This window comes from Oncorhynchus kisutch, linkage group LG19, assembly GCF_002021735.2.
Source record: "Oncorhynchus kisutch isolate 150728-3 linkage group LG19, Okis_V2, whole genome shotgun sequence".
Lineage (NCBI taxonomy): Eukaryota > Metazoa > Chordata > Actinopteri > Salmoniformes > Salmonidae > Oncorhynchus > Oncorhynchus kisutch.
The window spans coordinates 11,397,638-11,412,671 of record NC_034192.2 but is presented as its reverse complement, the minus strand read 5'-3'; the positions used below and the strand labels follow the sequence as shown (position 1 = coordinate 11,412,671).

The following is a 15,034-nucleotide window of genomic DNA, read 5'->3' as shown; positions in this document are numbered from 1 at the left end:
AGCTCCAAGCATCTTCGACAGAGGGGATCAAGCTGATTCTATACCAATTTACAGAGGCCAGGTCATGATTGAAGTCTTACTCATTAAAAGTTTTTTACCAAGCGTCTATGACAAATCAGGACAGGCCGTTTCACTGAGCAGCCATTACAAACACAGGCTATAAAACAGTGATCACAAAAGGTCATTACAGAAATAACACCAGACGGGATTATTTGCGAGGATAGTGTCAAGGAGAGTAGCCTTTCTGGCTGTTTGGAGTCATACCTTGTAGGATTGGAAAATAATCTGAGAAAGATTTAGGGAGTCCCATTGCTTTAGGACTTGGTCAGGTGGTTTAATCATGTCCCTGTTTAGGTCACTTAGCAGTACAAGTTCAGACTTAGTTTAAGGGGAAAGGGCTTTTAGAGTACAGGCCGGTGCTGATGGTGGACGATAACACCTAGCAACAGTCAACAAAGAGCTATTTGAAAGTGTAATGCTTAAAACCAGCCCAAAATATTGTTTGGGGACAGACTTGGTGGAGACAACCGAGCACTGAAGGTGTTCCTTGGTAAAGATTGCCACTCCACCACCTTTGGAAGATCCGTCTTGTCGAAAAATGTTATAACCAGAAAGGTTAACATCAGTGTTCAAAACACTATTTTTTAACCATGTCTCAGTAATGACCAACACATCTGGATTGGAGCTGTGAACCCACACTTTCAATTGATACATTTGAGGTAATAAGCTTCTAGTGTTAACATGCAGAAAACCCAGGCTTTTACGAGCAGACACCAGTGAAGCAGATATCCGAGCACAAGTTAGAATTGGGTCTAGCAACAGTAGATGAGCCAGGGTGTACATGCACATTTCCAGATATCATCAGCAGTAAAACAACCAGGGCACGGCAGAGGACAGGAAGAGCTCTGCAGTGTTGATTTATGACATTTGAATGTGCATTATGGCAACAAAATCATATTGTACAGCAATTACATCAAGTAACATGAATACAAAGCCGGCGAGAGGTGGTTAGAATGAGAGGCCAAGAGTCCGTGTAACCAATATAGAGTCAGAGTCCCGTGGGTGGGAACAACAGCCCATGGTTGGGTAAACTGTGGCATCTCTATTACCTATATTATGACGCATTACACTATTATTATAATGATAATAACAGGCCATCATATAATGGCACCATTATTATGATCTAATACCCTATTATTGGACTGATCCCTTAGCCTTATGTCTTTGTGTGAGAGTGTGAGCATGTGTGTGTTTGTCCTGAGTGGGAGAAAAGCTGCCCTACAGCCACATAGGTTCTCATGAGACGCTACCCAAGGTCAGGTCTCCACCATTCCTCCAGACTCCTCCTTTGAAGCCTCTTCCTAATATAATATAGCCACAACTGGGAATTTAGATTCATTCTACTTTTCAGTTACCACTTACACCAGAGAATATCTGTATTGACAAGGATTAGAGTTGGATGATAAATTGGGCTAATGATCCGATCCCCATGTTGCTTTTGGTGCAGTGAGGTCATTATCAAATGTTTCTGAGCAGTGTTCCATCCTCCCAATGCTGCAGACTGATCGTAGAGGTAAAACAACAGTCTGCTCCTCTCTGCAGTAACACCACCAGACAAATCCATGCAGAGCTCTTCTCGCTGTGTACCATAGAAATACATCTGATGAAACAACTAGACCTACATAAAAAAAAACTGTCAAATAGTAAAGACTTCATCCTGAGATAAGAGGATTAAACAAAACACTCCAATAGCAGTGTTCACCTTCAGTTCACGTCCTCATCTGTAGTCATGGGACCTTTAAAAACAGATCATGCCTCAGACTCACGCTCCTCTACTGAAACGCATGACTTAGACAGCAGCCTCGTGTGATCATGGCGGATCAGCGCTCGCAGCTCAACGAACAGGTCGGTAAGGTCTGGTTCTCCACAACAACTAAGGACTCAAACATCATCTTGTATTTGTTCAGTAGCAGATGACCTTCTGTTTGTGCAGATGAGAGATCACGGTACCCAAGTGTTTTCTTATCATCGCTCCTAAGAAATGAGTGTCTGTTGTCACAGAGAGATTAGAGAGGGAGAATGATGGAGTGGATCAAAGTGTATTAGAAGATATAATTCCCTTCTTAAAAGAACACAAAGCTATATTCTATAAAACAGTGTATTAGAATCAGGCAAAACATTTCAAATTCCAATAAATCGCCGGAAAGAGCCGAGACTCGCATACTTTCCACATCACTGAAACAAAAAAAAAAATTGTGATTTTAATAACACTATTAGCATTAGCATAGGACATATTCAATCAATCCTTATCCCAGTCTGCTGTTCCCACATGCTTCAAGAGGGCCACCATTGTTCCTGTTCCCAAGAAAGCTAAGGTAACTGCACTAAAACGACTACCGCCCCGTAGCACTCACTTCCGTCATCATGAAGTGCTTTGAGAGACTAGTCAAGGACCATATCACCTCCACCCTACCTGACAACCTAGACCCACTCCAATTTGCTTACCGCCCCAATAGGTCCACAGACGACGCTATCGCAACCACACTGCACACTGCCCTAACCCATCTGGACAAGAGGAATACCTATTTGAGAATGCTGTTCATCGACTACAACTCAGCATTTAACACCATAGTACCCTCCAAACTCGTCATCAACCTCGAGACCCTGGGTCTCGACACCGGCCGGCCCCAGGTGGTGAGGGTAGGTAACAACATCTCCACCCCGCTGATCCTCAACACTGGGGCCCCACAAGGGTGCGTTCTGAGCCCTCTCCTGTACTCCCTGTTCACCCACGACTGCATGGCATGCACGCCTCCAACTCAATCATCAAGTTTGTGGACGACACTACAGTGGTAGGCTTGATTACCAACAATGACGAAACGGCCAGAAGGAGGTGGTGAAGGCCCTCGGAGTGTGGTGTCAGGAAAATAACCTCACACTCAACGTCAACAAAACAAAGGAAATGATTGTGGACCTCAGGAAACAGCAGAGGGAGCACCCCCCTATCCACATCGACAGGACATTAGTGGAGAGGGTAGTAAGTTTTATGTTCCTCGGCGTACACATCACGGACAAACTGAATTGGTCCACCCACACAGACAGACTCTTCAGCCTCCTGAGGTTGTCGGCTTGTCACCAAAAGCACTCACAAACTTCTACAGATGCACAATCGAGAGAATCCTGTCAGGCTGTATCACCGCCTGGTACGGCAACTGCTCCGCCCACAACCGCAAGGCTCTCCAGAGGGTAGTGAGGTCTGCACAACGCATCACCGGGGGCAAACTACCTGCCCTCCAGGACACCTACACCACCCGATGTTACAGGAAGGCCATAAAGATCAAAGTACAACAACCACCCGAGCCACTGCCTGTTCACCCCTCTATCATCCAGAAGGCGAGGTCAGTACAGGTGCATCAAAGCAGGGACCGAGAGACTGAAAAACAGCTTCTATCCCAAGGCCATCAGACTGTTAAACAGCCACCACTAACATTGAGTGGCTGCTGCCAACATACTGAATCAACTCCAGCCACTTTAATAATGGAAATTGATGGAAAAAAATGTATCACTAGCCACTTTAAACAATGCCACTTAATATGTTTACATACCCTACATTACTCATCTCATATGTACAGTGCCTTGCAAAAGTATTCGGCCCCCTTGAACTTTGCGACCTTTTGCCACATTTCAGGCTTCAAACATAAAGATATAAAACTGTATTTTTTTGTGAAGAATCAACAACAAGTGGGACACAATCATGAAGTGTAACGACATTTATTGGATATTTCAAACTTTTTTAACAAATCAAAAACTGAAAAATTGGGCGTGCAAAATTATTCAGCCCCTTTACATTCAGTGCAGCAAACTCTCCCCAGAAGTTCAGTGAGGATCTCTGAATGATCCAATGTTGACCTAAATGACTAATGATAAATACAATCCACCTGTGTGTAATCAAGTCTCCGTATAAATGCACCTGCACTGTGATAGTCTCAGAGGTCTGTTAAAAGCGCAGAGAGCATCATGAAGAACAAGGAACACACCAGGCTGGTCCGAGATACTGTTGTGAAGAAGTTTAAAGCCGGATTTGGATACAAAAAGATTTCCCAAGCTTTAAACATCCCAAGGAGCACTGTGCAAGCGATAATATTGAAATGGAAGGAGTATCAGACCACTGCAAATCTACCAAGACCTGGCCGTCCCTCTAAACTTTCAGCTCATACAAGGAGAAGACTGATCAGAGATGCAGCCAAGAGGCCCATGATCACTCTGGATGAACTGCAGAGATCTACAGCTGAGGTGGGAGACTCTGTCCATAGGACAACAATCAGTCGTATATTGCACAAATCTGGCCTTTATGGAAGAGTGGCAAGAAGAAAGCCATTTCTTAAAGATATCCATAAAAAGTGTCGTTTAAAGTTTGCCACAAGCCACCTGGGAGACACAACAAACATGTGGAAGAAGGTGCTCTGGTCAGATGAAACCAAAATTGAACTTTTTGGCAACAATGCAAAACGTTATGTTTGGCGTAAAAGCAACACAGCTCATCACCCTGAACACACCATCCCCACTGTCAAACATGGTGGTGGCAGCATCATGGTTTGGGTCTGCTTTTCTTCAGCAGGGACAGGGAAGATGGTCCAAATTGATGGGAAGATGGATGGAGCCAAATACAGGACCATTCTGGAAGAAAACCTGATGGAGTCTGCAAAAGACCTGAGACTGGGACGGAGATTTGTCTTCCAACAAGACAATGATCCAAAACATAAAGCAAAATCTACAATGGAATGGTTCAAAAATAAACATATCCAGGTGTTAGAATTGCCAAGTCAAAGTCCAGACCTGAATCCAATCGAGAATCTGTGGAAAGAACTGAAAACTGCTGTTCACAAATGCTCTCCATCCAACCTCACTGAGCTCGAGCTGTTTTGCAAGGAGGAATGGGAAAAAATGTCAGTCTCTCGATGTGCAAAAACTGATAGAGACATACCCCAAGCGACTTACAGCTGTAATCGCAGCAAAAGGTGGCGCTACAAAGTATTAACTTAAGGGGGCTGAATAATTTTGCACGCCCAATTTTTCAGTTTTTGATTTGTTAAAAAAGTTTGAAATATCCAATAAATGTCGTTCCACTTCATGATTGTGTCCCACTTGTTGTTGATTCTTCACAAAAAAATACAGTTTTATATCTCTATGTTTGAAGCCTGAAATGTGGCAAAAGGTTGCAAAGTTCAAGGGGGCCGAATACTTTCGCAAGGCACTGTATATGTATATACTGTACTCTATATCATCTACTGCATCTTGTCATCTTTATGTAATACATGTATCACTAGCCACTTTAAACTATGCCACTTTATGTTTATATACCCTACATTACTCATCTCATATGTATATACTGTACTCTATACCATCTACTGCATATTGCCTATGCCGTTCTGTACTATCAGTCATTCATATACCTTTATGTAAATATTCTTTATCCCTTTACACTTGTGTGTATAAGGTAGTAGTTGTGGAATTGTTAGGTTAGATTACGCGTTGGTTATTACTGCATTGTCGGAACAAGAAGCACAAGCATTTCGCTACACTCGCATTAACATCTGCTAACCATGTGTATGTGACAAATAAAAGTTGATAGCGTGTTTCCACATGGTCAGACAAGTTGTCCTGATCCTAGCCTGGCTCTACAATAGGTTATCCTAAACGGGAGTCCCTGGGGCCAATCCTCCTCTGAGTACGGAATGTAAACATGTATCTGGCACTGGCTCACATCCCTCCATGTCTGGTCACTAGTAAGTAAACAAGACTTTGGCTGCATTTACACAAGCAGCCCAATTCTGATCTTTTTTTCACTAATTGGTATTTTGACCAATCAGATCGGCTCTGGAAAAAATCTGATGTGAATGGATCTGATGTGATTGGTCAAAATACCAATTAGTGGAAAGAAAATCTAAATTGGGCTGCCTGTGTCAACACAGCCTTCGTGTCCTGACGGACAGCAGTACTCAGGACATTACAAGTGCAGTGGGGACAGTGCAGAGGGGACACGTCAATGAAATTGGACATGATCATTGGAAGGTAGCTAGGTGAACAGACTAAATTATTGAGCAAAGTATGCAAACAAACCAACGCACACAGGTATTTATTTTATTTCACCGTTATTTGACCAGTTAGGCCAGTTGAGAACAAGTTCTCATTTACAACTGCGACCTGGCCAAGATACAGCAAAGCAGTGCAACACAAACAACAACAGAGTTACACATGGAATAAACAAACGTATAGTCAATAACACAATAGAAAATTCTATATACAGTGTTAGCAAATAAGGTAAGATTTGGGAGGTAAGGCAATAAATAGGCCATGGGGGTGTAGTAATTACAATTTACACTGGAATGATAGATGTGCAGAAGATGAATGTGCAAGTAGAGATACTGGGGTGCAAAGGAGAAAAAAATAATTATTACAATATGGGGATGAGGTAGTTGGATGGGCTATTTACAGATGGGCTATGTACAGGTGCAATGATCTGATCTGTAAGCTGCTCTGACAGCTGATGCGTAAAGTTAGTGAGGGAGATACGAGTCTCCAGCTTCAGTGATTTTTGCAATTTGTTCCTGTCATTGGCAGCAGAGAACTGGAAGGAAAGGCAGCCAAAGGGGGAATTGGCTTTGGGGCTGACCAGTGAAATATACCTGCTGGAGCGCGTGCTACGGGTGGGTGCTGCTATGGTGACCAGTGAGCTGAGATAAGGTGGGGCTTTACCTAGCAAAGACTTATATATGACCTGAAGCCAGTGGGTTTGGTGACGAATATGAAGTGAGGACCAGCCAACGACAGCATACAGGTCGCAGTGGTGGGTAGTATATGGGGCGTTGGTGACAAAACGGATGGCACTGTGATAGACTGCATCCAATTTGCTGAGTAGAGTGTTGGAGGCTATTTTGTAAATGACATCGCCGAAGTCAAGGATCGGTAGGATAGTCAGTTGAACGAGGGTGTTTGGCAGCATGAGTGAATGATGCTTTGTTCTGAAATACGAAGCCAATTCTAGATTTTATTTGGGATTGGCGATGCTTAATGTGAATCTGGAAGGAGAGTTTACAGTCTAACCAGACACCTAGGTATTTGTAGTTGTCCACATATTCTAAGTCAGAACCGTCCAGAATAGCGATACTAGACAGGCGGGCAGCGATCGGTTGAAGAGCATGCATTTAGTTTTAGTTTAGCAGTTGGAGGCCACGGAAGGAGTGTTGTATGGTGTTGAAGCTCGTTTGGAGATTTGTTAACACAGTGTCCAAAGGGCCAGAAGTACATAGAATGGTGTCGTCTGCGTAGAGGTGGATCAGAGAATCACCAGCAGCAAGAGCGACATCATTGATGTACACAGAGAAAAGAGTCGGCCCGAGAATTGAACCCTGTGGCACCCTCATAGAAACTGACAGAGGTCCACACAACAGGCCCTCCAATTTGAAATATTGGGATTCGAAATGGTGGGTTATCTGTTAACTTGGCTTTCGAAGACCTTAGAAAGGCAGGGTAGGATAGATATCTGTAACAGTTTGGGTCTAGAGTGTCTCCCCCTTTGAAGAGGGGGATGACCGCGGCAGCTTTCCAATCTTTGTGGATCTCAGACAATACAAAAGAGAAGTTGAACAGGCTAGTAATAGGGGTTGCAACAATTGCGGCGGAAATTTTTTAAAAGAGAGGGTCCAGATTGTCTAGCCCAGCTGATTTGTAGGGGTCCAGGTTTTGCAGCTCTTTCAGAACATCAGCTATCTGTATTTGGGTGAAGGAGAAATGGGGGAGGCTTGGGAAAGTTGCTGTAGGGGTGCAGAGCTGTTGACCGGGGTTGGGGTAGCCAGGTGGAAAGCATGGCCAGCCGTAGAAAAATGCTTATTGAAATTCTCAATTATCGTGGATTTATCGGTGGTGACAGTGCTTCCTAGCCTCAGCACAGTGGGCAGCTGGGAGGAGGTGCTCTTATTCTCCATGGACTTTACACTGTCCCAGAACTTTTTGGAGTTTGTGCTACAGGATGCACATTTCTGTTTGAAAAAGCTAGCCTTAGCTTTCCTAACTGCCTGTGTATATTGGTTGCTAACTTCCCTGAAAAGTTGCATAGCGCGAGCGCTATTCGATGTTAATGCAGTAGGCATGCACACACACACACACACACACACACACACACACACCTTTAAGCATGCTATTGACAGACACAGCAGGGAAGGCCATTCTACAGAGCATAGCAGAGGAAAGAACAGAGCAGTGAGGAAAGGCTTTCACTTAAAGTTACTGCATGTGGAGACAGTGAGGGTCTCTTGCTCTCACTCTCTTCCTCCCTCTCTCTCTCTGTAACCATCTGTATGCATAAGTGCAGTGGCAGACCTGGGGAGCCCCTCACATTTTCAACAGCCTTGGTACATGCACACTTAACACACACACTACTGATTACCATAGTCTGATTAATCACGTCTGGGCCAATAGGAACTGCGACTAATCCTCTCTCCCTCTATTGGGCCATCCAAAACAAGGCATATCCTCATCCATTAATCTAGCAATTGCTGTAGAATGAACTAGCAGTACATTCACCATCCTGAGTTGCACCCAGATAACTGACCCCGAATCCAACACCAGTCATACGAGCGTTGAGCTGAGTGACTGGATTAAATGTTGGCCATTACCTTCTCGTCTTTAGCACCAGGCATGAATCAAGTGGGCCTGCATGCGGTTCTGCATCGGGCCTGGGGGCAGAGCACACCCCTCCCTCTGCAACCTCCTGTTGTAAGAGGAGTCCATGTCCTGTATTAGTATATTGGAATTGTGTATTCATGGTACTTGTATAATAAATAAAGTATCATGACATTTCCATTAAGTTGTGTTATGTTTGTTCCTTATATAATGACAAACTGGGGTGTAGGTTTAACTACTTTTAATGAACATATACTTCAGCTAGAAAACTCCATGTTTAGCTATGCAAGGCATTCTTTAACCCTCCACCTAGCCCGCATAGCCTGCTGGGTAACGTAGTCTAAATGTTTTTAACACATAACAACACATCTTCTTTCCTTTAAAAGAAAACTACTTTTCTATGTAACTACACGTCACATCACATTTGTTTACTCAACCTGCATAACATGCAATTTTCAATAACACACATTTCTTTCCCTAAATTATTTTCCCTTAAAAATATAATATCTTTTCAACTAAATATAGTCTGAACAAAAATACTTTATTGTGGCCCTATTTCTTTTCACATAAACCAAACATTCAGTCCAGGTGCCCCTTTTTTGAATTTTTTTGCAATTCTCAATAAGCCTTTCAGGGGCTCTGACAGTCGTTGTTGGTCGTTCTGCTGAAGTGCTTCCTGAAACAGTTGGACAGCGTTCATTGTCAGTCAGGGTGTTCTGACCGAATTGTCCATTTCTGAAGGCATTTGACGCTTCAGCAGTATCCTCCTGATGATCCTCAGTCCCTTGAGGGAATGGCTAAAGCCTTAGATCCACTCTTTTTCGACCCAGTTGTGATCCATGCTCCGTTTGGATCTCATAGGATTGCGGTGCAACTTCTCTCTGCACACACCCTTGCTGCATCCAGGTTCCTGTAGTGATGTCTCGGAGTCGTACACAATCTCCAGGTTTCAGTTCAGGTAAGTGTCTTGCACGTTTGTCGTGTCGCTGTTTTTGTTTGTCTTTCTGTTTTTCCTTTGCGAGTTTGACTTTGTGAGCACCTCTGGGTGTTGGCAAGTCCTCATGGATGGTTAGGTTGGTTCTGATGTGACGTCCCCTCAACATTTCTGCAGGTGAAAGTCCGTTCTGCAGCGGTTCACTGAGGTAGATCATCAGATTTTTTAGGAAATCCTCCTTTCCATCGTGTGCCTTTTTCATCAGACCTTTGACAATTTTGTAGTAGGGTCTGTTGGGTACTAGATGAGGCATTAGCGGCTCTGCTTGCTGCTTTGGCCTGTAGGTCAAACACAGTTCACATGAAGCAGTGGTCTGGCTTATTTCCTGGTTCATTCTTAGCCAGTACATTACTTCACGTGCTCGTCGTTTGCATTTTTTCCTTACCCAAGTGGCCCTCATGTATTTTTTGTAGCATTTATTTGCGTAGTGTCATGGGAATGACAATCTTGTTGCCTTTGAACACTATGTCATCCACAACGGTGAGCTCTGCATATACAGTAATCCTGTATTCTCCTTGGACAGTTTTTCTGTGCAGGCCATCCTATTAGTGTTGTTTCTTTCAACTCCGTCATTGATTGGTCAGCTGCGGTCTCTCTTCTGATCTGCTCCATTCTCTCAGAAGACACAGGAAGTGATGCTACGATCATGTCGACGTAGGCCTGAATCTCAGTGTTTTTCTGTGTGTCGAAGCTCTCCTTCTTGTTGACTGCTCGAGAAAGAGTGTCGGCGGCGAACATTAACTTTAAGATTAAGATCATCTTCACATCATACTTTTGCAGTCTGATCAACATTCTCTGGATTCTCATTGGACAATCATTCAGTGGCTTAGACATGATTGACACCAATGGTTTGTCGTCAGTTTCTACTTCGAAGTCTTGTCCGTAGACATATTGGTGAAACCTTTCACAAGCGTATGTGCTTGCCAGTAGTTCTTTCTCTATTTGTGCATACCTTGTCTCTGCGCCTATCAAGGCTCTGGACGCATAATGTTGCCATGTGTCGTCATTCTGTTGCAGAAGAACTGCTCCCAGGCCAAACTGTGAGGCGTCTGCAGAAATCCTTGTGCTTTTCTCTGGATCATAGAACCTGAGCACTGGCTCTTCTGTGATTGTCTTCTTCAGGTTTTTGAAGCAGTTTTCCTGTTCATGGGACTATTCCCATTCATTTTTCTGTTCCAGAAGACATCGGAGTGGAGCGGAGTGGAGCGGAGTGGAGCGGACTGTGCTGACAGTTGAGGTATGAACTTTGCAAGGTAGGTGATCATGCCCATGAAGTGTCTCACGTCGTCCTCGTTCTTTGGGCGCTCCATGTTGTTAATGGCTGATGTTTTCCTCGGGTCTGGTTTGACTCCGTCCTCTGAAAGTACATCTCCCACAAAGGTAAGTGTCTTCACACCAAACTCACATTTGTCTTTGTTTAGTTTTAGGTTGACTTTCTGTGTCAGGTCCAGCACTTGTCTCACTCTCACATTGTGTTCTTCTTTTGTGGACCCCCAGACGATGATGTCATCCATCATAGTCTCCACTCCTGGAATGCGCTAGAAGATCATGTGGATTGTCTTGTGGTAGACCTCTGGCGCTGAGAGAATCCCATATGAAATCTGTACCTGCCCTCAGGTGTGTTGAATGTGCATAGCCTTGAGCGTGCATCATCTAGCTTCATTTGCCAGAATCCTGATGAGGCATCAAACTTACTGAACAACTTTGCTTCAGCAAACTGCGACATTATCTCTTCTCTGGTTGGCAACTTGAAATGCTTTCTCTTGATTGCTTTGTTGAGATCTCACGGGTCTAGACATATCCTGAGATCGCCGTTCTTTTTCACCACAATAACCAATGAGCTTACCCAGTCTGTAGGTTCTTCCATTTTTGGATTGAACACAAGCAGGCTTTGCACTGAGCCCTGGCTTTGGAGGGGGAGGTTAGTGGTAAATCAGGTCAGTGATATCTCAGATACTGACAGATCACTCACTCATAGATATGGCCAGTTATAACAACTCAAGAGTTCAAGTTGAAGATGTATACTCCATCATAGTACCACCACAGACTAAGGTATGCAGTGCAGCGGTGCCCCTGAATAGGACTCAGTAATAACTGTTGCAGCACAGCCAAACACAATGGACACATATCAAAAGGCACCCTAATCCCTATACGGTGTCCTAATTTGGAACAGGGCCCACAGGGCTCGTCAAAAGTAGTACACTATATAGGGAATAGGGTGCCATTTGGGATGTACCGTACAGTGTGCTTCTACATCGCTTGCTGTTTGGGTTTTTTGGCTGGGTGGTTTTGGCTGCAGATGTAAAAATGGCTTTATAAAATAAGATTGATTGACTAACAGCCTTTTCACAGCTTACTGTAAGCAGAAAATTAAACTCACTTGTATTCACTGCAGGTGGTGTCGTTCATTAGTGGCTTATGGTGTGGAACCAGAGGCGTGTTGTGTTTAGGGAGGAAGAAGAAGAGCAATAGGACAGAGTTGCTGAAATGCTGAGTGTTGATGGTGTCCCCAGTGAATCAACAGCTTTGACAAGGGACTGTCATCACCTGCTAGTGTCGCAACAATCAGCAGTAGAAATGTTAGACCATTCTTACTCTCGTCTCCCACTGATGAGACAGAGCTAGAGCAAGAGCGAGTGAACGAGACAGGAAGCCTTTCATCAGTGTAGCAACTCCACCCAGCCAGCGACCCACTTATAGATCTGTCCCTACTTCAACCACAGCTCACATGATCCCAGAGGTGGAAATGAGTGTGGACACAAAACGTACACACACTGCTGACAGATGTCCAGGAAAAGTTGAGTGGCTGTTGTATCCCGGTGGAAACACCTGCAGAACCTGAATCTCCTCCTGTCAGCTAGAAGCCTATTCCCAGCTCTTATCCAATTCAAAAAGCTCTCTCTCACACTAACCTCTCTCTATCCATCTATGTCTCCCTCTCCCCATATCTCTTTTTTAGATTTGCTCTCTTTTGTTTTCTCAATCTCTCGTTCTACATCTCCCGCTCCACTCACCTCTATCAGATTGCTCTATTTAGCCTGACAAAACAGAAACCTTTCTCGCCATCAGTCCTTCGCAAAACCATTCTCAAATTGAAACTCCAATCCTTAGGGTGCATCTAGATTCACAACACAGCTCGTTTCATTAGCACAGCCTGTGGAGAATTCCACTATGGAGAGTGCTGCAGCAAATGTCACGTCTCCTTAATGTTGCTTCGTGGCCTCGTCTGTAGGCTCCACACACACACCCCTAAGCCCCAAAACTTGATCGGAGTTAAAGAGGCAGGCCTAGAGCCTCCACCTCCAATGGGAGGGCAGTATTCACCAGTGGGTGTGGAGAAGAAGGGGAGCAGGCCATGTTTCTCAAACTGTTTATTTTGCAGGATTCCCCAAGCACTCCCCCAGCTGCCAAACTAAGCCAGAGGAAAGGACTGCAGCACACACATACACAGCCTTGTCTGTCTACCAAGGCTGTCTCACTAGGTCTCTTTGCCTACCCACCCCCCAACTACACTCCAAGTGTCAGCTACAGGTCATATCCTCCACATATCCTCCAACCATTTCCCTATTCTCGTTCATTCCGCCTTCCTCCTCCTCTCACTTCAAGAAACCAGCGTGGGAAGCAGGGGAGGGAGAGTGAAATGAATCCACACTGCATGTCTTAAACATGGCTCCTTATCCAGCTTTCTCTGCCACTCCTGGGCTGCATCCCAAATGTTCCCTATAGAGTGCACTACTTTTGACCAGGGCCCATAGGGAATAGGGTGCCATTTGGATGGCATACCTGTGTGAGCTACATAAATCGTCCAGTGTGTGTGTAATATTACACATCCATTCCTTTATGGAAGCTATTGCAGCTAGCTGAAACGTTCTCTATATTGTGGTTAGTGGTATATCAAATCACTTGGAAGCTGCATTTGCTGTGTGTAGGTTTTCTTCCTTTGTTCTAAGTGTATACATGTGCTCTCCCAGCAGGTCCCTCCCTCCTCAGGTCCCAAATGGCACCCTTTTCCCTCTATAGTGCACTACTTTTGACCAGAACCCATAGATAGGGGCCATTTGGGACGCAACCATACTGTGTGCGCCAGTGAAGAAATGATCTGAAGGCTAAAGGGAGAGAGGGATAAGTGAATTAAAGATGCTGGGTGAAAACAACCTGGTCGTTGATGAATGGGATCTGTAAAGTGTGTGTGTCCGTCCTTTAGAGTCAGCCCCTCTGCGACTCCACACAGCCCAGGAATAATAAATGAGCTGTACCATTCCTCATGTCTGGCAGCCTTCCACCTGCTGCTGAGGTAATACTGTAGACGCCAGCGTGACACACAGAGGTGAGACACATCAGGGAGGTCATTAAAGGCCTCAACCACAACAGCAATATCCTAGTGGGCAATATTAGCTAGTTGAAGCAACGTCATGCTGACGTCTTATTTGTTACGTCATGGCCAGCCAGGGTGGATACTGAAAGAAATGGGACGTTTTTTTGACACAAGTATTTTTAATGACCAGAACAACTGAAAATAAATCTCAGTGGGAGGTAGAGGTCTCTGAATGACTATGTTTTCGCCTGATGGGAGGCGTGGGGGAGACACTTCCATAGTCCTCAGTAGGTTTAGCTCGGTCATGCCTTCAGAGTCTGAGTCAAAGGGCTTAGAGTGTATACAGGGTTACGGTACACTAGGGTAGCTGCCTGTTCTGGCTGGCCAGCCACTGTGAACTAGTGTACTTCAGGGAGTGTGCCCTAGGTAGGGCACTGACTCTAGGGAGCGTTAACTGAAACAGAGGAGGAAACATCAAACAAGCCTCTTCGGATTGGTTCCGTCTCCAGGTACACTAGGACAAAGGGGAACAGAGAGAAGAATCCCCCTGTGAATTGACGGGTGTCACGAGGACACAGGCTGGGTTGTGACACACACACACCCCCCTGCAGCAGCCCACTGTCTGGGTCCCTATGGGACCCTCTCAACACCAGAGAGAAAGAGGGACATGAATCCTAAATCAAAGGGCATCAGGTTCCTTCCGGGATGAAGGAGGGCATGGGGGACGTGGAGGGCATAAGGTCTGCATAACGGCCCAATACATGGGCTGACCAGCAAGGGAATTGAGAAGAATTTCAGAAATCACGGGCAATGCAAATTGCAAAATAGCACACCATGCACTGCCAATGCAACGCTGTCCAAAACATAAACTGGACTAAATTCTTCTCAGTCCAAAATGCTGCTCTTTGTGTCTCAGAAAGATATCCCATCTAGAAATGTGACAGTGATTCAGCCAATTCCATTCCTTCAGCCTACGGTCCAACTTGAGTCCATGCCATCAGCAGTGTGCCACAATAATACTTGTGGAAGAGGGAGTGGAAACA

At 44.8% G+C, this 15,034-nt stretch overlaps 1 protein-coding gene across 14 annotated transcripts in view; it reads right to left on the bottom strand.

Moving 5' to 3' along the window:
- The window catches only part of LOC109864308 (pleckstrin homology domain-containing family A member 5), a 182,613-nt gene that overhangs the window by 165,710 nt on the left and 1,869 nt on the right, over positions 1–15,034 (bottom strand). Inside the window, exon 4 of one of the 14 annotated variants that reach the window (XM_020452025.2) lies at positions 8,043–14,505. The exons of the other annotated variants lie outside the window; for them this stretch is intronic. Coding sequence (XP_020307614.1) covers positions 14,466–14,505 — 40 coding nt within the window. The 3' untranslated portion in view covers positions 8,043–14,465. Of the gene's footprint in view, positions 1–8,042; positions 14,506–15,034 lie in introns of those variants that run through there. 14 annotated transcript variants of the gene reach the window in all.